This window comes from Leptonychotes weddellii, chromosome X, assembly GCF_054177405.1.
Source record: "Leptonychotes weddellii isolate Sample4059 chromosome X, ASM5417740v2, whole genome shotgun sequence".
NCBI classification, from domain to species: domain Eukaryota; kingdom Metazoa; phylum Chordata; class Mammalia; order Carnivora; family Phocidae; genus Leptonychotes; species Leptonychotes weddellii.
The window spans coordinates 15,364,281-15,387,559 of record NC_138385.1 but is presented as its reverse complement, the minus strand read 5'-3'; the positions used below and the strand labels follow the sequence as shown (position 1 = coordinate 15,387,559).

Here is a 23,279-nt window from a genome sequence, read left to right as displayed (position 1 = left end):
ACATCAATGCTTTGTACTTTGTCTTTTATCAAAAGTAGGTGCTAATTACGGACTGTTTTTGAAATAAAATGTAAATCGAAGAGTCGTTAAAATGTTTTTTTCTTAAGGTACAGGGTGGTGAAGTGTTGGAAAGAAAAAATAATTTCCAAATGACTTTGTAAAACACAGTCACATGCTATTAACTGGGACTTTGGAAAAGTCAGGTCTACCAACAAAGCTTTTATTCTACCTCATACTCTGAACTCTTAAGATTTTAGAATATTCAACTTGCCTTTATTCTTTTTTGGGGGGAACGTGGTGCAATGGTGAGCCTGCCGGCTGGTTAGAAGCCAAGAGTTACCCAGTCAGATCTGAATGGAAAAATCTATGATTTGTTTATTTCATAGTTCAAGTTCAAAAGCAAGAGACAATTTAAATAATAAAAGGGTAACAGGAAAAAATGCAAAGAAAGAAAACAGTGAGAGTCCAGAAGAACCTTCAAGAATATTTAATTCGGAAAATGTTATTGGTGTAGAGAAGCTGACTGAAAGAAAACAGCTGGGCAGAGTTCAAGGTTTTAAATTAAAAACAATCTCACAAGGTCTACGGGGATAACTCTTTGAGCCACATTTTGGAGACCAGATTCATTTCTACCAAGTCAAAGTAATAGCAGTCTAAGCTAAAAAGGAAATTCCTCACAACTGAGGTAGTTACTAAGTATCAGCACATTTTCCAAGTTCTCACAAGGCAGCTTAGCTATTTACAATACATTTTTCCTCATACATAAATGGAGCACCTTTTCAATTTTAGGTCTTCTGTGATTTGTTTAAAAAAAAAAACAAACACTTATACACACCAGCCAGAATATGCCTATTTTATTAACATCATGCTTTAATAAATAACTGGCTACTTCTAATAAAATTAAGCCTCTGTTTACAACAGCCCCCAATATTCCATGTTGACCATTCTTGCAGAATTTGGTGTGAAGAGCTGAATGAAATGTAGACCCTGAGCTATCAAGTAATTACGTTTCAATATAAAAATAGAGAATTAGTCTTACAACCAAAGATGGAACAGGAACACAAACCACCTCTCTGTGGGTGTTAGCTTCTGTGGAATCGGAGATCTCAATGGCTGTCTCAAGCAGGAAGAGACTTGCAGCGTTTTCTCTTTTTGAAGACTTTTTGGGAACTCCTTTTTAAAGGGAGCCGTTACCTTCTCATAGTTTTAGAAGCTGTCATTTGGTAAGGATACAAGGAACGGGGTCTTAAGGGGCCAAGGCAGTTGTCTTTGGCCTGGGACAACAGTTATGGCCTTTGCCAGATCCCCCCACCCACCCCCACCCCCACCCCGGAATTGTGGCTAAGGGTCACAGCTAAGCTATTGCCTTCTGGGCTCTCTACTCCCTCCCGTCCCCCTCCAAACAACAACAACACGTGAAAAAAGTCTGGACACCCAGATCCCCCCCAAGCGGACTTCTTGGCTGTGAACCACAGCAAGCCCTTTGCCTTTCTGATCAGAGGGGCCCGGGCAAGACGACTCAAGTAGGACACTTTAGCAATCTTGTTTTACAAAAACTGGGATCCAAAACCAAATGCAAAGACGAAAACTTTGCTGGAGGAGTGTGGACAGCTATTTGGTGAGCCCAGACTGTACCCCGGTTCTGGCTAGCCCCCAGACAGTTCCCTATTCTATAAGGTGGGGTGTGAAATCTGGTATGCTGTAACAAGGGGGACCAAATGAACTCCTTGGTCACTTATTTCTGCCATCGGGATAGGAAGTCAAAGCAGGTCAGTGTGGACATGAAGACCAGCACACAGCGGCTTGCTAACTTGCCTGGATAAGACAGAAAAAGACAAAAACCCACCCCCAAACTAAGTGTGAACGTGTGATAACTTCGGCATCCTGAATGCTTTCTATATTTCTAGAGAGAGTGTACCGAAAAAGAATCTTCTTCTAAATGGGCGCCGCTCTAAGTATAAGCGGGTTCGAGAAATGGACCTGTGACCTTAGTTTATATAATTCAATTCAACCAAGACGGGTATAGTCTGCAGTCTCTTCCAGTCCCTGGCTATCAATGAAGTAGAGCCTTCTTCTTGTATCGATGCCTGAATACAACCTACCAAGTGGCTCAGAAGCCCCCCTGTGCCTTCACATTCTGTCCTACCTTAACAATAATAAAAAACAAAATCACATCCGCTCCTCTCCAGATAAGGCAACTAAAACAACAGGGATAAATGGAAATTTTACTGCTTGTTGGGCTTTTTCTTTTAATAAGATAACATGATAAATAAAACCTGCTTCTGTACAGCTATTTAATATTTCAGAAATACGTACATGTTACATGCCAAGAAAGGACCCTGGTTTTCTTGTAAGAAACAAGGTGAGATCATAATTGAAGGGAAAAAAAAAAAAAACCCACAAACAAAAAGAAAAAAAAAACAAAACAAACAAGAGTGATAAAATCACAAATGCACAACTAACTACAGTTCTGTACCTACACTGTCAGCCACGTTTAACATGATGCGGGGGGCGGGGGGGCGCCAGGAACCGCCTTTATACATCCAAGTCCCTTTCCCCCCCTCGCAAAACTGAATGAGAACACAAAGTCGGCATTTTTTTTAAACCAGTGGCCACATAGTAAAAACTGTACATCGTTGTCCATTCATTTAAAAAGCAAAGTCACTAGGATGGTATAAAAGTGATAACCGGTGCCTTTTTAACTTTTTGAAGAAAACTCGCTAAGGTTCAGAATTATCTGCACTCTCTCTGCATGACCAGGAGCACGATGCAGAAGGCGGCGAGGAGGGAGGGCTGCGCCCGCACAAAGCCACCAGCGCTGCCGGCCTGATCGTTGGCGCTCTTCCCGGAGGGCTCGGTGGCGTTGTGCTCCAACTCCGAGGGGCACTGCTGGTACTCGCAACCGCTACCGCTTCCCTCCCCACTGCTCTCGTCACCTATTAAAAAAAAAAAAAAAAGGAAGAGAGATTTCATTCCGCTCGTTCTCTTCACACGGCGTACGAGAGCAACGTGTAAGTTTCAAACCACAAATGCTTACTGATGTCAAAGAAGTCCACATCGTTCCCGTTGTAAGCATTCTTCATTTTACTGGTCATAACCCGAAGAGCCATGATCTGGCGAAGGATCAGTATGTCCGGTTTGCTGGTGTCCACCTGGACCTCCGGATTGTTGCCCTGGTTGGCTAAGCCATTTCCCGTCACCGCGAACAGGTATCTGAAATGAAAAATGACTCTGCTAAGATGATCGGTAAAGCTCAAAGTGGCCGAAGATCGGAGAATTCTGCCTTGATTCCAGTAGTCCTACTGAGTGCAATTCAGGGGAAAGCGCTCCCATTTCTTGTTTCTCCGCTTTGACGGGGACCTTTTGGAATGCTACCCCTTTTACGGAGGTTGGTGGGTCAGAGTCAAGGGCCGATACAGCGGGGACTTAGCAAAGTTACTTGAGTGAGTGTGGAGGGCAGTGACACAAGATATCGCCCAAGAAGAGAACGAGGCCTTTGGGGGAACTGCAGCTTTAGGAGGCCAGGCCGGTGGGCCGAGAACCACAGGCATTAAATCCTGGAAAGACGAGGCTACTGCAACAGCCTGACCCCGGGCTGCAGCCCTCGTGCTGGACCAGAGCCACCATCGCACACTTCCGGCCCAGGACTCCCCAGCAAGCAGCTGGGTGCCTTCCCGAGGCTTGCGGGACAAAGCCCGTTCCTTAGACCGTCTAGAAGCCATCCATGCTGTTGCTACCTACCGTCCGGTGCTTCGTGATGCCTCCCTCGAGTGACTACTGAGCAACCGCCGTCTGACCCACGCTCCCCCTCCCCGGGGCAGGCGGGAAGGGAGCCCGCCAGCCCGCTCGCCCGAGCCTAACCTGCTCTTGCCCTTCCCGTCCCAGCAGTCGTCCTCGTTCCCGTTCCCAGCGGCCATTCTCCCATCGCTGCACACATTGCTGGGCAGAGAGGACCAGAACTTCTTGGCCTGTTTCAGCTTCTCCTTGACATCAGTAACCTCATTAGCAGGGGCGGGGGGAAAGAAAGAAACACCTCTGTAAAAACACACAACTGCCTACAGATGTGTCTTCTGATCATGTCTAAAGTAGCTCCAGAGCGCTATGCGATTCATTTTCAGCTTGAATCACAAGAGAAAAATGCAGATCAAATCTATACAGAAAAGAACAAACTCGCTCAAATGAACTAATGGTTGGAACACAGGCCCTGAAGGAGTGGCCCCGATCCACCGGCCACTCTCCCTCTGTATTTACAGCTACCGTAACCTGAGGCCCGCCGGCCTCCGGGCCCCGTGGGTACGAGGAGAAGCCACGGTCTCCTCCCGCGAGGCTTTCCTCCTCTGGCTGCAGTGTCTATACCGCCTGCCACGGCGCCCCCTCCGGCCACGGCGCGTGCGGCTCGCTGCCAAGGGCAATGCGGTTCGCTTCCAACCCCGTCCCCCGGGCGCTTCCTATTCATCCCCTTTGCTAGTGAAGCCCGGGGTCTCTGCTGCTCCCGCTGAACAAGGAGGAGTCTCATCGCTCTGTGCTCCCTATAATGGGCACAGTGATGCGCTCACAGGAGATGCGTCGCGTTTCCTAACGAAGTACGAACTTTATGAGCTAGAAAATGAGAGGCAGATTTATGGACATCCCCATGCAACCTGCTTGGAAAGTTTCACCTGGAAGACCCGCACTTGAAAGCCTTCCAACTAAAAATGCATTCGGAGCAAATGTTGTCAGTTCTTTGTCATTAAACGCGGCCATTCCTGCACCGAAGTGCTCACCAGTCGGTCCAAACTCGTGCCAGCTGCCGTGGTCGGGCGTTCCTCGGGGTGATACGGTCTGAAGCGGGCGCTGAAAGCCCCCTCGGAGATGGATCGGGAAATCCGGCCGGCCGGGAGGGGTTTGGGGGGTCCACATCCCTGGAAGACCTGCATTGAAGCGAACATAGTCCCATTAGGGAAGCTGGGTCCCAAGCCCCCCCCCGGGGGGGGGGGGGCGGGGGGAGGTGGGAAGAGGGGCGGTGGGGGAGGGAGGGCTCTGCTTCTCCTTGCCAGTTATCCTGCCTTCATTACCTTCTGAGACACTTGCACACTATTCTCCTGCATATTCATTATAGCATCGGAAATCTTCACATCGATGGGATCCATGACCGATTCGATGTTGAAAGGACCCTCAAGCCTCTCCGCCACCATCAGCATCGCATCTAATAGGACGTTTGGGGAAAAACAAAACAGCAGAAAAAGTAAACCGTTAGTTCGGCCTTGGGTCATCAGTCTGATTATCTTACTGCCTTTGTTTCCGGTGGGGGGTAGGGAAGAAGGCATGCGTCATAATCAATTCATGTTTTTACGTCTGTTTCTATTACACAAGCTGCATTTAGTCACCGTGTATTGCTAGCTCTCTAAAGTGTGAAACGGCCAGGTGAATGCTTTATTCCACAGCAAAGAAACCCAATCGGGAACATTCTATTGTACTGATTATTCATTCCTCGTGTGTCGGTGGCTGTCACTGTAAGGCTCCGAGCTAGCTCCTGCTGACAAACCTAAGGCTGGGGGCAGAATAACATGCCACTTCTCCCAGTGACTTCCTAGGATCTTTTCATTTAGGTTCCATTTACAAGACTCAAAAACATAAATCCGTTAAAATCCTGGCATATCATTTCCTTTCTTTCATTTTTTAAATGAAACCCTTTCAGCTCCTTGAGCGCACAGTTGGAAAGTACAAATGACAGTGTTCCTAGGAATTCTAATGACTTTTCAAATAATGCAAATTTGAAAGATGCAATTTTGTATTAAGATAAACTTCCCATTTCAAACACAAGGGCCTCGAGTTAAAGCAAAACATGTGCCTCTTTTCATTCGGGTGAAAAGACAACACAAGACACAGTACACAAAAAGCCTGTGCTCACAGTGTGAGTCTTCGCGGATTACTCTGCGAGTCACCTTGGCCTTCTGGAGGAGTCTAGAATGTTTTAGTACACGTCGAATCTCTTAAACAAAATATGTGGTACTTGTTTTTCTGCCGTAGGTGTTTGTGGGGATTATGAGGCTTAGTATTCTTGCCTGATTATCCTGGTCAAAATTAGAGGAAACTGGAAATGAGGAAAAGGCTGCTTCACTCCTGACGAGCACTGAACTCTTCAACTTGTTTGCTCTCCTTTCCGCTCCGGTGCTTAAGGCCCGGCAGGGAAAGGATCGTTAGGCCCACATTATCTACAGCCTCCAGGTAGGCCAAGGACAGCTCCCCAGCAAGGAGGGCTAGTTTCCAGAAGACTATAGGCCCTTCTCGGAGAAGACTGCAGGCCACCACCATCTTCTACCTCAGCTTTCTGGTGCAAAGGAGTTTTGGCATCAGCCTGTCAATGAAATCCAATCTGCTCATCAACCTTTCACCTTCCACCTAGAACAGACGCAACACAACATCTGAAGGCGTGGGGGTCCTTTCTCTAAGCTGCAATTCCAATGTCACAAACCACAAATAGATTTCCGTGAAATGCATTTTTTTTTTTTTAAATAACAAATGAAGTTTCAGATTGCATTGTGGTAAGCACCAATAAAGTGACGCTTCCAACCTCTAAGTAAAGACTGCCAGCATGAATATAGCATTGTACTAGAGGGGGAAAAATGCTTTTGATGTGCTAGCAAAAGGAGACTTTTGTAAACAAGTGGAGCACAACGTCAGTGTGTTCATCATTGTCAAAGCATCAGGGCTGCCGCGTACAGAAAGCACATTCTTTGCAGAAGAAGTCGCTTGCTCCAAATAAAAATATTATGAATAGACAGATAATCAACATCCAAAATGCAGAGGTTTAAACAAGAAAAAGAAAAGAAAAGAAAACAGAGCATTTTGAAACTACTCATTCCCCTAGTGGCGAGGAAAGGCTGGATCACTAATATGTTTGTGAAAGGCTCAAAGGAAACATAAACCCGATTCTTCTGGCTGTTTGGCGTCTTTGTCAACTCTGGGACTGGAGGGAAGCCGGGCCTTTGTTGGGGCCGATGCCATGGCGTCCTGCGCGGGGCGGCTGAGGAATGCGCTGAGCAGCCTCCCGCCCCTGGGGGGAGTCCTGGTCGGCTCTCAACGAGGCCCTGCCCTAGAAGCAGCCAGCCCCGAGGGAGATCCAAAGATGGTGGGTGTGAGGTTGTTTTTCTTCTGGTGGGTCTAGGCTAAAGGTCCCTCATTTCCGGGATAGCTGACGGGTCCCTGCCTCCTTCCAGCAGCCCCGACACCCCGACACCCCAACACCCCAACACAAAAGTCCTGCGACCTGAGTACGGTTGGCGTCAGGTGAATGTTAAGGCAACCACAGTGCGTGATGGAAAACAAGGTGCCACCAAGCAGAATGTATGGTTCTCTAGAAACTGACTGTTCTGGGGGTGGCGGTGGGGAGTATTTGGTCGACCTTTTGAGGCAACCTCTTACAAAACCAAGTCCAGTGTGTTTCAACTGTTTGGATCCATCTGGATCAAGGCTGACAACAATTCAAGAGAGGGAAAGGAGGCCACGGCAGCAAGAAGGCAGATGTGGAAAACTTAGCTTGAGTCTCTTCAAGGGCCTGGTCCAACCTCGGGCTCTCAGCGCTCAGGCTATGGGCACTGGGTCACCCCCACCCAGCCACAGAGCATCCCTCCCTTGTACCAGGCAAAGTGAATCCTTTCGCACTATGCCACCAATAACCACAAACCCCCATCTTCAGCCTCATGACCCACCGGGAAAACAAAAGGCAGTTTCCTGACTTAACCCCAAGATCTGATTTAAAGAAGTGGGGGGGAAAGCTCTTCGCTGTTCATTAACTGCAGTCATTTAAAGGGGTAAGAAAAATTCTTTGCAAAGAAAAAAAAAAAAAAGGAACTTCGAGCAGAGGCATGCAAATTGGGACTGAATTCTACAACCACAGAGCAAATTAAACCCTGGTGAAAATTCATAAAAAAGCACTGGGGATTAACAATGTCTATTACTCCTGGCCTGTTAGATCAGCTTATGGGACATAAAGAATAAAATACCCATTAAAAATTAAGTTTAGATACAATTATATACCTCATCCCTCCAAAAAGGATCATTTCAAAGAACTGAAGAAAATGGATTGAGAAATCTGATCAATTTCCACTTGGGTTTAATTTTGTTTCTTGAAAGAGAGCAAATGTAGGTTTTAAAATTCTCAACAAGAACAGCAACTCACTCCTCCTTGCTTTAGAGTACCTGCTTGAAAACATTAATTAAGCAGGCCACAGTGTGGTTTTGATTTGATGTGGACCTGCAAACTCTTCAGAAAAATATGAAAAAAAAAAAAAAAGCGCACAAGAGAATTTGTATTTTAATACAATGAGTTACAGTTTCTGCCAGACATGTTAGAATAAGAGAATAGTGCGAGGGACACGGCCCTCTGCACCTTACTCCTGATCGATCCATAGAAAAGTTGGCAAAACTCGAGGGCTGTCACTCCACACTGTGCTGTACAGTGAATTCTCCTCCTTTGCCCGGAGAACAAGTACATTAGATGCTATAAAATAAAAAGGCTAACCAACATTTACAAAAATGAATTTAGCAGAAGCGAACTGCAAATTTGGCAAGTGGGTGTGGGGGTGAGGGTAGGATTGAAAAAAGAGCAAAAACATCAACTTCAGATCTGGAAATGCCACGAGCTTTTCTTTCCCGGGGGGAAATATTTAAAGCAACAATTTCTCCCATGGCTTCCTTCTGGGCACGATGGGCCTCCGCTGCCCCACCTTCCCTTTCATGGGACTCGGCTCTCCTGCGTGTAGATTTTCTCAGGTCTTCTCGCTTTGAGCTATTTAGGCTACAATTTTGCTGAAGTGCTTAATATTCACATCTTTTTTTATTCCTGTGTCAGTGTTCTCAAGAATCTGTTGGAGCCAATTTATTGATGCATTTTCAAACAGTTAATATGGTAATTAGCTCTCATGCAGACTAAAAAGCCTTCTCTCCAACACCAATCCCCCACCCCAAAGGTGCCAGCAAATTGCATACATGTTCCCATGATGTGAACAAATAAGTGAAAAACAGGTGCTTCTAAAGCCACTTACGTGCTGCAATTACACAAACGTGACGGGGATGGGGGAAGAGCAAAGTCTGTTTTGTGAGCCATTAGCGCGCATGCGCGCATCTGTGTGTGTGTGTGTGTGTGTGTGTGTGTGTGTGTGCGCACGCGCACGCACGCGCGCGCAGTGCCAGCAGCACAGGGAACCAGGAGGTTTCAGGACTAAGCTGTGCATGAAGAGCACATCAACCAAGTCGATGGCCGGACATTTAAATGATCCTTAACTTGTCCTTTCCCACCGATGTTGATGAATCCTCTTGGAAAGTGGGTACCCCACTCACATTGCTGTCTGGATTCTGGGTGCCAGGGACCTGTGAGAATGCTTACCTCTAAAATGACTAGAGCAAAAGGGCCTCCGTGCTCACCGGAGCAGTCGGTTACTGTTAAATCCTCTATAGAAAGAGAACCCCTAAAGTCCCCCCAATCCGGTTTCACTTGATTCAAATACCCAACGGGCATCCGGCCGGTGTGCGGAAGGCTCGGTCGCAGTGTGACAGAATGATTTCAAAGCTCAGTCAGTGATGGCCATACTCCAGCATTTACAGGGACACAGCCTATGATGCGTAACTAAAACGGACCTTTTGGGGGGGGAAGTGCCAAGAAGTCACATTCTCCTTATGACAACTTGCAATTCACCGTGTCTGAGGTCTTCCGTAACGCCACCACTTGTTCAAGGAACATTTACTTGTAGACTGGTGTGAACTTTGTTTGAGTACAGTGGGAACCCTGGCCAACAAGAAATAAGGAACAGAAGAACTTCCACAGACGGTAATTACAATATTCCCTGTGGCCGGAAGCTGAGCATTCTCCAGTGACGGAAACCCCTGCCTCGCTCACTCACCTATGAAATTGTTCCATTCAAACTCGAGATCCCCTTGGTTGGCCAGACAGCCTCTCATGATGTTCGAGCAGTAGTTGTAACACGGCTTCACACTCACGAGCCCCTGGCAGTGGGAGCAGTAAAGCATCTTCAGCAAGGCCTCGGCACACTGCGCTGTGGGACTGACCTAGTTTGGGGGAAGACAAAGACAACGTGGGGCAGTGATAACACAGACATTCCAAGTGCATCCAGTTGACCTTGAAGGTTTGGCCATGAATTGAACTTAAGAATGAGTTGTGATGGATCACACTGAGCAGGCCTGGCCTGCTGCTTCTAGAGGAAGATTAGATAAAAGGAAGGGGTCTGCTGGGAAGAAGGTGGGTGGGTGGGTGGGGGTAGAGGCAAGAACACCGCTTGACCATAAATAACCCAGGTGCACATACTTCCCACCCTGTAGACTCCCATGCTTCCTCCATCCCGCTCCCCGCCCCCCCAACACACACACACTCACTCTCACTCATTTTATGTGGCTCAGTTGTTCCAAAGTCCTCGTACACACACAGTTCCAGGATCGGCCAGGAGACACAGGAGTAGAGACGACCTTCTCCTGCCCACTGTGCATGGCCTGCTGTGGCCTCTACCATCACTGGGTCGGCCTCGGACACTTAGCCCCCCCATCGAGGTGTAGCGGGGTACCTAGTGTGTACTCCCTTCTGTGCCCATAGCTGTGCTGAAGGCCAAACTCAATGTATCCTACAGGCAAGAAGGTGAATACATGTAAACTTGGGGTGAGGTGAAGGGCTTCCAAGGCCTGGGAACAGTAAAGCAGAGTGCTCAGGGAACACTCGATGGAAGACAGGAGACTTCAGTGACACTGGGGAGAAAGGGTTGGATTTAATTGGCCCACTGAAGGGAGAACGCCCCCACCAGGGAGAACGCAGAGTGCCTGGGGTTGAGGAATTGTGGGAAAGACAGCTGGCTGCCCAGGAAGGAGCGTGTGCGTGGCCAGAACTGAAAGGCACGTGAAGACCAGGCAGAAACAGAGATACCATTCGGCAGGCCACAGGGGGCTACGAAAAGTTCACGAGGAAGGGAAGCAGCAAGGATAAACGTGGTACTGGCCGTCCTCGGCGGAGAAATGAGGCGTCGTGTCCTCTTTTCGCTTCCACCTGTCCTGCATCTTCATCAATGCTTAGAAAGGATCATGGCCAGCCATCACTCATGGGCAGCTAACCCAAGGTTTCTGTCTTCTTGTTCTCTCTGCCCCGCCCTCTGCTTTCTGAGTCACTATCGGAGGATTAGTGCGTTCCTCTCTATCAGCACCAACCAGTGTTCTGAGCAAAGTTTCCAAAGCAGATACCGGGGCAGGGAACAGATGCTGGGATGCACTTCACCTGCTCTGGAGTGTGACTTTGGAGACCGCTTATCAACAGTAGCCTTAGGAACAGGAACGAGGGATTAGAACTGTCAGGAGGAAAACTTAACACCACTGGGCTCCTATCTGGTGTACACACACACACCGCCTCTTATCCCCACCAGAACTCTGGCCTCCAACAACAAGCTGGTAATTGTGTATGTCAGAGTCAACATCCGCTCCCAAGAATTAGGACCTTGCCGCAGTTTTTAACCGAGCCCAAATTAGTCCTTTTCACTGTGCTTTAATGGGCAGTGAAATCTTGGCTACCCAATATCCTGGGGGGATGGCCAGTCTGGAGGGCTAGATTTTCTGGATAGCTAAAAGTCCAATCTTTTAAAGTCATCGATAGTTAGGACTTCAATACCTGTCTGCCCCACCCCCTCACTTTACAGATGAGCACGCAAGCCTGGAGAGAGGAGGTGGCTGGAGAATGCCAGGATCACAGAAGTCAGAGCTGGGACGGGCCTTAGAAGTCACATCGTCCGGCTCTCCCATTTAAGAGACAAGAAAAGCAAGGCCACACAGATGAACGGACTTGCTGATGGTGCCCCCGCTACATCGGATTCTAGCACTGCACCTTATCAAACATTGCCCAGAGAGCTCACGGTTCCCGGCCTTCTCCAACACAGGCCGTGAACTCTCATCTTAGGCATACTTGTTTCCTCTGTAGTTCGGCTCCACGTTGATGATACCCCTAACTGGCTGTATTGCAGAGAGGCGAAGGGTTAGTAAGTAAATGCCTATGAGAAATCGGATTACAGCCTGTGGCATTTGTTGAATATTATGCTTCAGCGGAAACCATGCCCTACTACGGAAACATGTACAAAGCTCAAGTGTCAACAAATAGTTACTGAGCACCTATCTCGTGTTGGGGATTATTCTGGAATGTACTTGTGATTAGGTAGCAAGTAGGAATCTCTGTATTAGAGTAGGGAACCTGCTCTCAAAAGCACAAACACATTCCAAAATGGTATGGGCCTTTAGGAAATAAGCCAAAATCTAAAACACAATAATCTATTTGACAAACTTCCCCCCACCCCCAAAAAAGAACTTTCCGTTTGTTTTCTTTTCTTAACTCTCTCCAAGGTCAGCTCCATTCTTTGTTCCATTGTAAGTCAAATCTGTGATGCAGCAGACCTGGTCTACTACACAGGGAGATGTCAGCTCAAGTTTTAAAGACTGGGACCAAACAAAATGACACAGAGTTTTATTAAAGGAAGATTATGAGGCTGGGTTTGGCTGACTTTTTCCACTTCATTCTCTGGCTAAGTGCTGGCTCATGCTCTGCACGTGACTGGTTGTCGAACTACTAAAAAGGATCACCAAGAACTCAGCTATAACATGCTATGGAAATACTAGATACCAGAACTGAGAAGAGAGATGGCCAAGTTCTAAGAAAACCACGATGGGCAAGGACATGAGCAATACCCAGGCTGGAGAAAATCAAACGGAGTCTTTGTGGTCTCAGGACCACTACTGAGACCGCTATGTGCAACTTCACATTATTCAGACTTGAGAAACAAAACCCTTGCGTGGGAATGAGGCCCTGGTACAGAGAATGGTTGGGTTTAAGATTTTATTTGAGAGAGAGAGAGAGAGAGCGCACACACACAAGGAAGGAGGAGGGACAGAGGGAGAGGGAGAAGCAGGCTCCCCCTCTGAGCAGGGAGTCCGACATGGGGCTCTATCCCAGGACCCCAAGATCATGATCCGAACTGAAGGCAGACACTTAACTGACTGAGCCACCCAGGCGCCCCTAGAGAAGGGTTTTAACACAGTCAGGAAAAGGAAAGAAACAGGCGTCCCCTGCAATGCTCAGCCCCCCAGAGGAAGTACCAATAACGTGACCATTCCCCAGGCCTTCGGTCCCCACTCTCACGGACCCAACCAAGCTCAGGATGGTGAACCCAGGGTGCCAAGGACCACTTCTCCGTTTTGGCTCTGGAGTACCCAGTGGAGAAACAAAATGGTTGCCTAGCTTTTGGAATTTTCAGGGGCTTTGTTCCGGGGCTTCATTTATTTTGAATACAAATTCAAGTTCAGGGGCACCTGGGTGGCTCAGTCAGTTGAGCATCTACCTTCGGCTCAGGTCACGATCCCGGGGTCCTGGGATCAAGCCCCATGTCAGGCTCCCTGCTCATCGGGAACTCTGCTTCTCCCTCTGCCTCTCTCCCCACTCGTGTGCAAGTGCTCTCTCTCTTTCTCAAATAAAAATCTTTAAAAAAAAATTTTTTTTAAATTCAAGTTCATTCACATTCTACTCCCTCATAATCCTCAAAATCAATTGCTTCTTGAGTCCCTAAATAACTTACTTACTAAAGTACATTTACGTGGGGACCCAAGTCCAAGTGGTAGATCCTGCCCCGTGGGGATTAACACAAGGGGCAACTATACTCCAAGGTTGTCTTTTAATCCTCAATTCTATACTGATGCTCTATGGCATGACATGCCACTTAAAATATTCAACATAATTGTTCCTTTGGGTCATAGGTCCTCTTGACTAACATTTGAGGTCTTCCTTTTGTTTAGAAGGGTCTGTTGAGCCCTGATGCCGGAATCCTTGGGGCTGGGGTAGGAGTGGGAGTGGGGGGGGTTATGATTGCTTTGATAAAAGGCACATTTTTCAAACCTCTCTTAGAGATTAGTTATTTCTCAAAATATTTAGAAGCAGAGGAGGGAAAACTGTACACTCCTCCCTTCCCCCTTCGAAGCACTAACACAAAGAATGGATCAATGGTCTCAGGAAAAAATGCTTATTTAGCTTCTATGGTTTCATGATCATGCAGGGTCTTGATGTCAAAACTGAAGAGAAGAACATTCTGTTCTATGTCAGAATTACCTGTCTACTGATAGCTTTTAATGGATTTTATTGATATATAAGATACAGTTACAAGGTATTTACTATGTGCCAGGATCTCTTCTAAGTACTTTGCATGTATTAACTCATTTAAGCCTCCCCATAATCATATGAGAGGCATATTATCAATTCATTTCACACATGCGAAAGCAGAGGTCAAAAGAGATTAAGGGACTCAGACAAGATCTTCAAGGGAATGGCCAAGATTTGAAAGTGGGCACTTTGGTTCTAGAGCATGTACACTCAGCTTCCTTGATGTGTATCAGAGTGGCTTCTTTTGAGGAACATTACAGTAAAAGAAACTTGAGGGGAGCACAGGAAGCTTGGTCCTTTCCCCACAGCACCCCAGACCTAGCAAAGGGGATCCACGCACAGCAAATGCTCAGCTATGAGGCTGGATGGTTTTCTGGTGAGAATTTGCAGTTTTCAAATGTAGTGACCAAATGAAACCATTTTTACGTTGGAGGGCAAGTTAGGATTCATCCACATGGTGGATGTGCTTGACCAGACCCTTCGATGAAATGACATACTGTTTAATGAACAACAAGGACTTCCTCAGCCATTGCTCTATCTTCACAATAGGTCGAGATGGCACAGGGGCGAGGGAAAAAAATATATATATACCACCCACCGTCCCTGCTCATGAAGAATTCAAAAGCTCCAGTAAACACTGCTGCACATGGAGGAAAAAAGAGCTCACTTAAACAAACGAACACCAGAAAACAATACACATATTTTACCAAAGTTTTAACATTTTTAAAGAATTATGGCTAAATGTAGCAGAGATGATCAATTTCTACTAGGAAGTGGGATATTACATAAGAAAAAGGTCTGACATCACTTACGTGAGAATGAGGTGGTCTGACTTGTTTAGTTTTGGGGGACAGTATGGTAGAAAGGGGACATCATCTGGACTCAACACTTCTATACGCCCTCAAATCAAAATCTATCTGAGTTACTGACCCATAATGACAAGATATTAATAGCCAACTTCCAAGTCTTATAAAATCCTTCAAGACTGACAAGGGTCTTTCTAAACATTGAAGTGCCTTAGGATTTTAGGAGGCTGTCTGTGTTTCATGGTAAAAGTCAGTGGGGGTGTGTGTGGAGGGGAATCCTCATTTCCCTTTTGTAGGATACTCATTCCTGCCACCCGATATACATCTGACATTGACATCTGCATGCCATTTCTGCTATAAAAAGCCTTTGCAGAAAAGGCCCCTTCTCTGCAAAGACTCTTTTAATATAGATCGAGACTTTCTACTCAATAACCTGCATTTTCCAAACACCACATTGAAAACTACTGCAAGCAGCCTGAAAAAAGAAAACTGCTGGAGAAGAACTCTTCATGCAGCCTGGATTTCATTTCGGTGATTCCGGACGAACCTTAAGCCACACTACACAGTGATGGCAGTCAACATGCTGCACTCAAGTTAAAAACACATTTCCTTTTAGTTTATTCCAGTCCCTTACATTTGCTGCAACATTTTTTTTTGGTCTGCAAAGCCAACTGCACCAAACAAACAAAAAGACCTAGATTTTATCTGTTGCTTGGTAACATAAGCACCCAATAAAAATAAGGGGAAATATTTCCCAAAATTATGATTAAAAAAAGATAGGAAACCCAAACATGTTTTGAGATGTGATGAGTTTATTCAACAACTTCCTAGGGTTTTTTGTTTTTTTTTTTTAAGATTTTATTTGAGCGAGAGATTGAGAGAGAGCGCGAGCGAACATGAGTGGGGGCGGGCGGGGGAGGGGCAGAGGGAGAGGGAGAAGCAGATTCCCCGCTGAGCAGGGAGCCCGATGCGGGACTTGATCCCAGGACCCTGGGATCACAACCTGAGCCGAAGGCAGACGCTTCACCGACTAAGCCACCCAGGCGCCACAACAACGTCCTGGTCTGAATTCACTGCACACACAAAAAGAAAGAAGGATGAGATGTTCCTATTCCCGAGAACAGAATTTTCAAGACATAACAAAATATGTGGAACAAACCAGGGCCCGTTCAGGAATATTTGTTGATGCACTGTCGATAAAACTGAAGCAACACTGTGTTAACCTCCTTGCAGAGGGCTCGATTTTTGTTCCGAGAGCACGCCGTCTCAAGTTCTTAACACTTTCCACGCTCCTGCTGTCCCACTTCGTCCCCCACTGTCAGCTACAGTCCCACCTTCCTCTTCACAATTCGAGTTGTTTAAGGTGGTGAGTGTAAACAAATATTCAGGGTTGAACAAGTGTCTACACCTAGCTTCTTAAAAGCTTTTTGGACAGACCTTTATTAGAATTTACATTTATAATGATGCAGGAAATGGCAAGATCATTTGTGCAGTCCTCTTGCAGGTGTCAGGGCATTGTGAACAGATAAAATTGAAGGGGGGGCAATGGAAATTGTTCTCGAGGCAGGACAATCACTTAGACATCACAATGGTGAGGCACTGCTTTCTAATTATAGCCCCTGGAGTTTGGGGTGGGGGTGTAGACATAGTCCCATTATGTCAGTGTTAATTGAAACCATGAGAATGCAACTCTCTTTGGCATAGGAGCTATTCATTTTCATGGTGCATGTAACCACTCATGCATTTCTGAAAGACCACAACAGACTTCACCCTTCCAGGCAAAACTGCTGCTAGAGCAGGTCAGTAAGAAATGCATCATGAACCATGACATGTAACGAAGGACTAAGTCATACAGAGATGTGTAGTGCCAGGGTTCTCTTGGACCATTTGTTACCAATTAAAGGGACTTTTCTGCAGTTGGAATTGTAAAGCTCAGTGGAGTAAGCTGCAGTCACTGCAGGTTTGGCCCCAAAAATCTGAAGCAAGGCAAGTATACTTGGCCTAAGAAGTGACTTTCTCTTGAAGTAAGTTAAGCTTACTGGTGCTAATAGCCTTTAAAAGGCTTAGTGATAATCAAATCATTGCTCAGCATTTAACTACAACCCTTGTGTGGCAAAAATAAGCTGGAAAAACAGGGCATCCACTTATGAAGAGAAAGTGGGAACGTGTTTGAGTTGAGTGTGCAGTAACTACCCCCAAGACCCCAGTGCTTCTCATATTTGACTTTCAGAGACCTCTTTGTAGATGAGGTGGGTGAGGTGACTCTCTTTAATGAGGAAATATACTCTCCACTCTGAATGGTCTTTTCAAACCCAAGGTAATTCATTCTACTGGACACCAAAAGGAGTGTCTATTTCTTGAGTTGCTCTAGTCCCACCTGCAGACAACCCTTGGACAGCAACTGCAGACTTTGTTTCCAACGTGCTCAATTTGAAGTAAGGTTTTTTGTTTTTTTTTTAAAGATTTTATTTATTTATTTGACAGAGACAGACACAGCGAGAGAGGGAACACAAGCAGGGGGAGTGAGAGAGGGAGAAGCAGGCTTCCCGCGGAGCAGGGGACCCGACACAGGGCTCGATCCCAGGACCCTAGGATCATGACCCGAGCCGAAGGCAGACGCCTAACGACTGAGCCACCCAGGCGCCCCTTGAAATAAGGTTTTGATAGTCAGATCATTTACTGTCTTCCCCACACCACTGTATCTTAAATTAAAATTGGTTTATTTGGGAGTCATACTCCAGAAATTAACGTACTAAGTATTTTCTCAAATATCCAAGTATTCCTTAGATAATTCTAGGCAGAAACATTATATAGATGAGAGATTTTTCAATAATTTGTGTTTTAACTCCTTTAGAAATTGACCTGATACCTGAGTATCTTATCATTGTGTAATTTAGATAACATGATCCAACTTAGTTGAAGGATTTGATTTCAAATCAGTCCTTAAGTCTAGAAGAAGCTCAGTAGGGAAGCAAAACATTATTAAAAAGCTTCCAGTTACAAATTCAACTTTTAAGTAGACATAAAAGAGTATTTTTAACTAAACAATTGGCAAGCAATGTTTACTCAAAGTAAATCAAGCCTTATAGCTTGTATTCATTGTATTCTCATGTTACTACGCAAACATCTCTCACACAGATATGAGAAAATACAATGAACGTAGAATACAGATCAATTCTGAAGCAAATTTAGGGTTATATTTAGAAAGGAACTTTCTCAAACAACCTAACAATACTAAGGTACACAGGAAATCTCTTGCTGGAAAAAAAATTCATACCAGAAGAAACACCAGAAATTGTGACTCTTTTGAGTCACATACTCTTTATTGTATAGTTAAGGGTGTTTGAATCGTTTATACAAAAGCCAATCTTATGGATTTCCCACCATGAATTCTGAGAACCATGTCAAGAAGAATGTGACACTGGGAAGCCACAACTCCTTCCTTCTCCCTACCCTGGGAGGTGGGCTGGAGTGGACAACTGCAAGCCTTTTTGCCCTTGATCTTCTAAATCTGCAATGAAGGGTCTCTAAAGCACTTCCTTGTTTCATCTACTGCCTTCAGCTGTGAGTTGGAGGCTCTGGAATCTCAGTTCTCTAAGGGAGTTTCCAACCTAGCAAAGTGAGGCTAACCAGACTTCTGCCGGCCTGGTCCCTCTTCCCAAGAACTGAAAGGGAGATGGCTAATGGAAAACAACCATTTTCAGATGCTTGCAAAGGTCTTTCTACTTCTTGCCTTTCTCTTCCACACGAGTGTGCACACACACACACACACACACTCATTCAAACCACAGAGCAGCGCCTTTCTGCCTATTCAGCTGAGGATGAATGCAAGGACTCGATGAAGGAGGGCAGATGTTTTAGGTGAGCTACCATGTCAATAACTGTGATGTGGAATAACTGTGCCTTGTTTCAAGACTCTGACATGAGCATCTGCAAAATTCATAATGGTTGCTGAGGTTGGCAGAAGTTCAGGAATCAGATTATTCCTTTAATTATAACCATCACCCTCCCTACTTGCTCCCACCTACTCTCATATGCCCTAACAAATTTTTGCAAATTACAAGGAGAATTATCAGGAGGAAAAGGAGTCAACAAAAACATGCTGGAAAGAACTGTTGTTCCCTGAAAGTTTATGTGCCTGAAGATGAGAGAGAACATACAAACCTGCAATAATGACGATGACCAATCAACTAAGCCTCCTATCACCCAATCCTAGGATGAAATATCTTAGAAACACCTAATTTTTATGGTGTTTAGAATCTTACCTTCACTGGCTTAACGTCTAAGTTTCCTCTCTAACTAGGGTAACCACGAAGCCTGGCCTGATCAGGACAAGCCTGGTTGCTTCTTCAAACTTAGCGGCACATGCTGTCTGGGTAAGACTGGTAAGAAGCACCTCTTGGTTTAGACAATAAGCATCCTGGTTTGGACAATAAATTATGTGGTCACCCGAACTCTAAATGAACTGATAGGCAATCAGACTGATAGCCCAGATGTTTGTATCGCTGTTCAGTTTTCGTTTTGACCATGCCCTCCAGTCCTCAAAACCACCAAATGGCCTCAGTAGGAGCTGCTGTCCTTCTGTCTGCAATTTTTTTTAGCGAATGGACTACAATTTGGCTTTTCCTTTGAGGGCTGAAATGTAACAGCACCAAGATGAGTCTTCCAAAGGTAACTTGTCCCAGATTACTGTTTCTTTGCTGGTATTAAGTCATGGAAGGGTAGAGGCAGGAAGACCTTCCAGAAGTTTTCAAATTTCATTTTTTTCTGGGGGAGCAGGGAGTGAAGGAGCCATAGAACCTTTTCCCCCTTGAAATCTTGCTCAAAACTCTACTTTGAGGGGCACCTGGGTGGCTCAGTCAGTTTAAGTGTCCGATTTCTGATTTTGGCTCAGGTCACAATCTCAGGGTCGTGAGATCAAGCCCTGCGTCGGGCTCCGTGCTCTGCCGGGAATCTGCTCCAGATTCTCTCTCCCTCTTCCTCCCCCTGCTTGCTCTCAAAATAGATAAATAAAATCTGAAAAAAAAAAAAAAACCCTCTACTTTGAAAAGAGAGAAAAGCAAAGTTTCTCTGGTGCAGCCAGGAGGTAAAGTCACAGATGCAGAGTCTCGCTTACTAGAAGATTCCCCTCGTCTCCCTTGCCTCTCCTCAAGGAGGCCCCTGAAATACCTCCTTAAGCTGGTTTCAAAGAACATTGTCCAATTCCCTTAGCTTATAAATGAGGGAAATGTGCCTCATTTCAATCTGCTCTTGCTTACATATTACAATTTCATTCTCTCTATTGGTAACCCTATAAACAAAGCCGTAAGTCAAGAGCACGTGGCCCCCACTGTCATAAAAAGCTCTGCCTTCTAAAGAGCTCTGAGTGTACCTTAAAACAAGGAACCACGTACTAATGCATGTTCAATACTGCTCTAGACTGTAACTAGCAGGCCCAAACCTAGTCACTCAAAGCAACCAAATATGGAGCCTGTCTGCTGCTTTCTCTGGAGGGGAAGTAGAATAGGAGCTGAAAAGATACTAAACCAGGTTCCAATAGAATAGCTACCCAAGAAACCACTGCAAAGAACGATGTTATAGGATGATGTTCATCACAGCATGGTATCTAACTATAGGGCGTATCTGTATCAGAATAAAGTGTGTGAGGGAAAGGCCAAGAGAAAGAAGACAGCAGAAGAGAAGAAAATGGTTATTGAGTCCATGGGATTCTACTCATTTTTCTACCTCCCAAACTTTCTTTGTTTAAATGTATTTATTTGAGAGAGAGCACGCACACACAAGCAAGAGGGGGAGATCTAGAGAGAGAGAGAGAACCCCAAGCAGACTCCCTACTGAGCATGGAGCCCGCCCTGGGGCTCCATCCCATGACCCTGAGATCACGACCTGAATCGAAATCTAGAGTCTGACGCCCAACCGACTGCGCCCCCCGCAAACTTTCTTTTAAAATGAAACAACAAAAACAAACACACAGGATGCAAAGAGCACTTACCACAGAGACTTTGCTCACTACATCCCTTGCGACCGCTAAGCCTTGAGCAAAAGTACGGGCAGCTACAAATGCACGCGTAACCTGAAGCTTCAGTTTCCGAGGGACATCTCCGAAGGGCTTCAGCTGCTCGGTGTACTTGCTCACGCATTCCAGATACTCATCCGTGAAGTGGTACTGGGAGTTCACCAGGCGGAACATCCGCTCCAGAAGGCGAGCCCAGAAGTCACTTAGCATTTCTTCCAGGTTCACGCTTCCTGCCACGTAGTAGCGCTTCAGCTCTCCAAAGAGATCTTTAAATAGCTCAGAATTTTGCATGTATAAGCGGCCATAAGTCTTCACAAACATGTCATTCAGGGATTTCTCTGCATTTTCCAGTAGTTCTTTGAAGAATTCTAAAAACAAAACAAAAAAAGAAAAAAAATGGAAGAAAGGGTTTTCAGTAATTAAGTAACAAAGCATTTTTCAGGTCAGTTTGAAAACTGGAAAAAATATGACAAAATGAATTTGGAAAACACACTCGTATATAAGGTGGATTCCTTTTCGTGTCAATGAAAGGAAATCTAGCTCACGAGTCACAGTCACTTACACGTGTCTACACTTAAGAAAGGGGAAAAATGATTATTTTAGACCAACAACTTCCCAGTAGTCAATATAAAACATGCTTGTATGCGCGCACGCACACACACACACACACACACACAGAGAGACACACAGACACACAGACACTCTCTCATTCAGTCACAAGGTAAATAAAGAACTTGATAAAAATGGGTACATGAAATCTAAAACATGAGGTTTGCCAGAACTTTCTACTGCAAGAATCTAAACCAAAGCTAACAATGCCTCCTAACTGAAACCTGACACCAGGACAGGTATTTTTAAAACATGTTGTTTTACTTGGACACAATTTTTTTTTTTTTCTCCTTACATCTACGTGACATGCAAGAACACTGCTTGGGACATGCTGGAGGCCAAGAAACATAATGAAATACCACAAAAGCTAGCACTGAGGTTTTCTGAAAATAAGTTCTCAGGTGTTCCCTGTGAAAAATTGGGGTATCCAAGTTGACCTTGGGTTCTTAAAGGATTCATATGGTAACATCATGAGATTTTTGGGGGTGGGGGTGGAGGTGGGGAGAGAGGGAAAGAAGGGGGAAGGGGGGGAGGGGGGTAGAGAGACGTGCAATGCCTAGCAGACTCAACCACAGATTTGGTATATTTACCGGACAACAGGGAAAATAACAGAAAAATACGTAAGAATACCTGGTTATTCCACCTTTACTTTCTGGCCTGAGTGTTAAAAGATTTTAATCTCTCAAGTACAAAGGGCAAATTAGTTTCTCCTGAAGCTTTTGTTAGGCAGTTCAAAGAAGAAAAGAGCTAATGGTGTATCTGTAACAATCATTCTTAATGAACCTATGGCTGGTATAAAAATAAACACTTCACGATATTAAGTTTACAAGCAGGAAATGTAATAAATACTAAAGCAAAATGTAAGGACCACATCAATTAAGAAAGTGCCTCCAAGTGAACATGGAGCAGAAGAAAAAATCTGGTGCCTCCTTTGAAGCCAGAAGAACATTAGCAATCTTCTCAAAATGCAATAGCGAGACAAAGCCATTATCTTCTCATGTTGGGCGGGCAAATCAGAGGCTGAAAACTACTTCCCAATAGTTTCTCAAAACCTGCACTGGAAACGCTGAAGCCTTTTGGAGGCGATGCGTGTGACTGCTTCCTTCCAAGAGATTCCATACCTATGTCCCCAGCTCGTCAACCACATGGTGGCTTGAGCCTCAAGGTCCACAGTCTTCTGGGTTCCAGCTTTTCAAACTATGTGTGTTTTGTTTGCAGGGTATTTTTGTGGGGAGAGGAGCTCTTTCTTTTTCCTTTGAGTTTTGCTTGTTTTGTATTTCCTGGGCCCTCTTCAAGGAGACAAAGGGAAATGGATTCCCTCTGAAGAGCTAAAAAGGTTGGTGGTGGGGGAACGGGGACGCAAGTCAACTCCTCACCTCCATTACAAGTGCACAGCCTGGCGTTTTTGCCCAAGTTCTCTCCCCGGAAGAAGACCAGAAAGTACGCAAGGAGCTAGGGGAACCGTATGAAAAGCATTACTCAAATCAGGTACCTGAGAGGCCTCTAATTCTCTCCAAAATCCCAAGTGATTCTCAAGTGTGGTCCCACGACAGGCCAACATCAACACCACATCACCAGGGCACTTGTCAGAAATGCAAGTTCTTGGACCCCACCCTAAACCCACCGGATCAGAGACCCTGGGCATGGAGCCTAACCATCTGCGACTCTGCTTCCCCCCTAAGGT

At 45.5% G+C, this 23,279-nt stretch overlaps 1 protein-coding gene across 1 annotated transcript in view; it reads right to left on the bottom strand.

Annotated features, from left to right (window-relative positions):
* Positions 1 to 472: 472 nt before the first annotated feature.
* Positions 473 to 23,279, bottom strand: part of GPC4 (glypican 4) — a 107,571-nt gene continuing 84,764 nt past the window's right edge. Inside the window, exons 3-9 of the mRNA XM_081808237.1 lie at positions 20,963 to 21,354; positions 9,882 to 10,047; positions 5,055 to 5,185; positions 4,764 to 4,910; positions 3,862 to 3,998; positions 3,038 to 3,213; positions 473 to 2,936 (exon numbers count right to left, since the gene is read on the bottom strand). Coding sequence (XP_081664363.1) covers positions 2,734 to 2,936; positions 3,038 to 3,213; positions 3,862 to 3,998; positions 4,764 to 4,910; positions 5,055 to 5,185; positions 9,882 to 10,047; positions 20,963 to 21,354 — 1,352 coding nt within the window. The 3' untranslated portion in view covers positions 473 to 2,733. The remainder of the gene's footprint in view (positions 2,937 to 3,037; positions 3,214 to 3,861; positions 3,999 to 4,763; positions 4,911 to 5,054; positions 5,186 to 9,881; positions 10,048 to 20,962; positions 21,355 to 23,279) is intronic.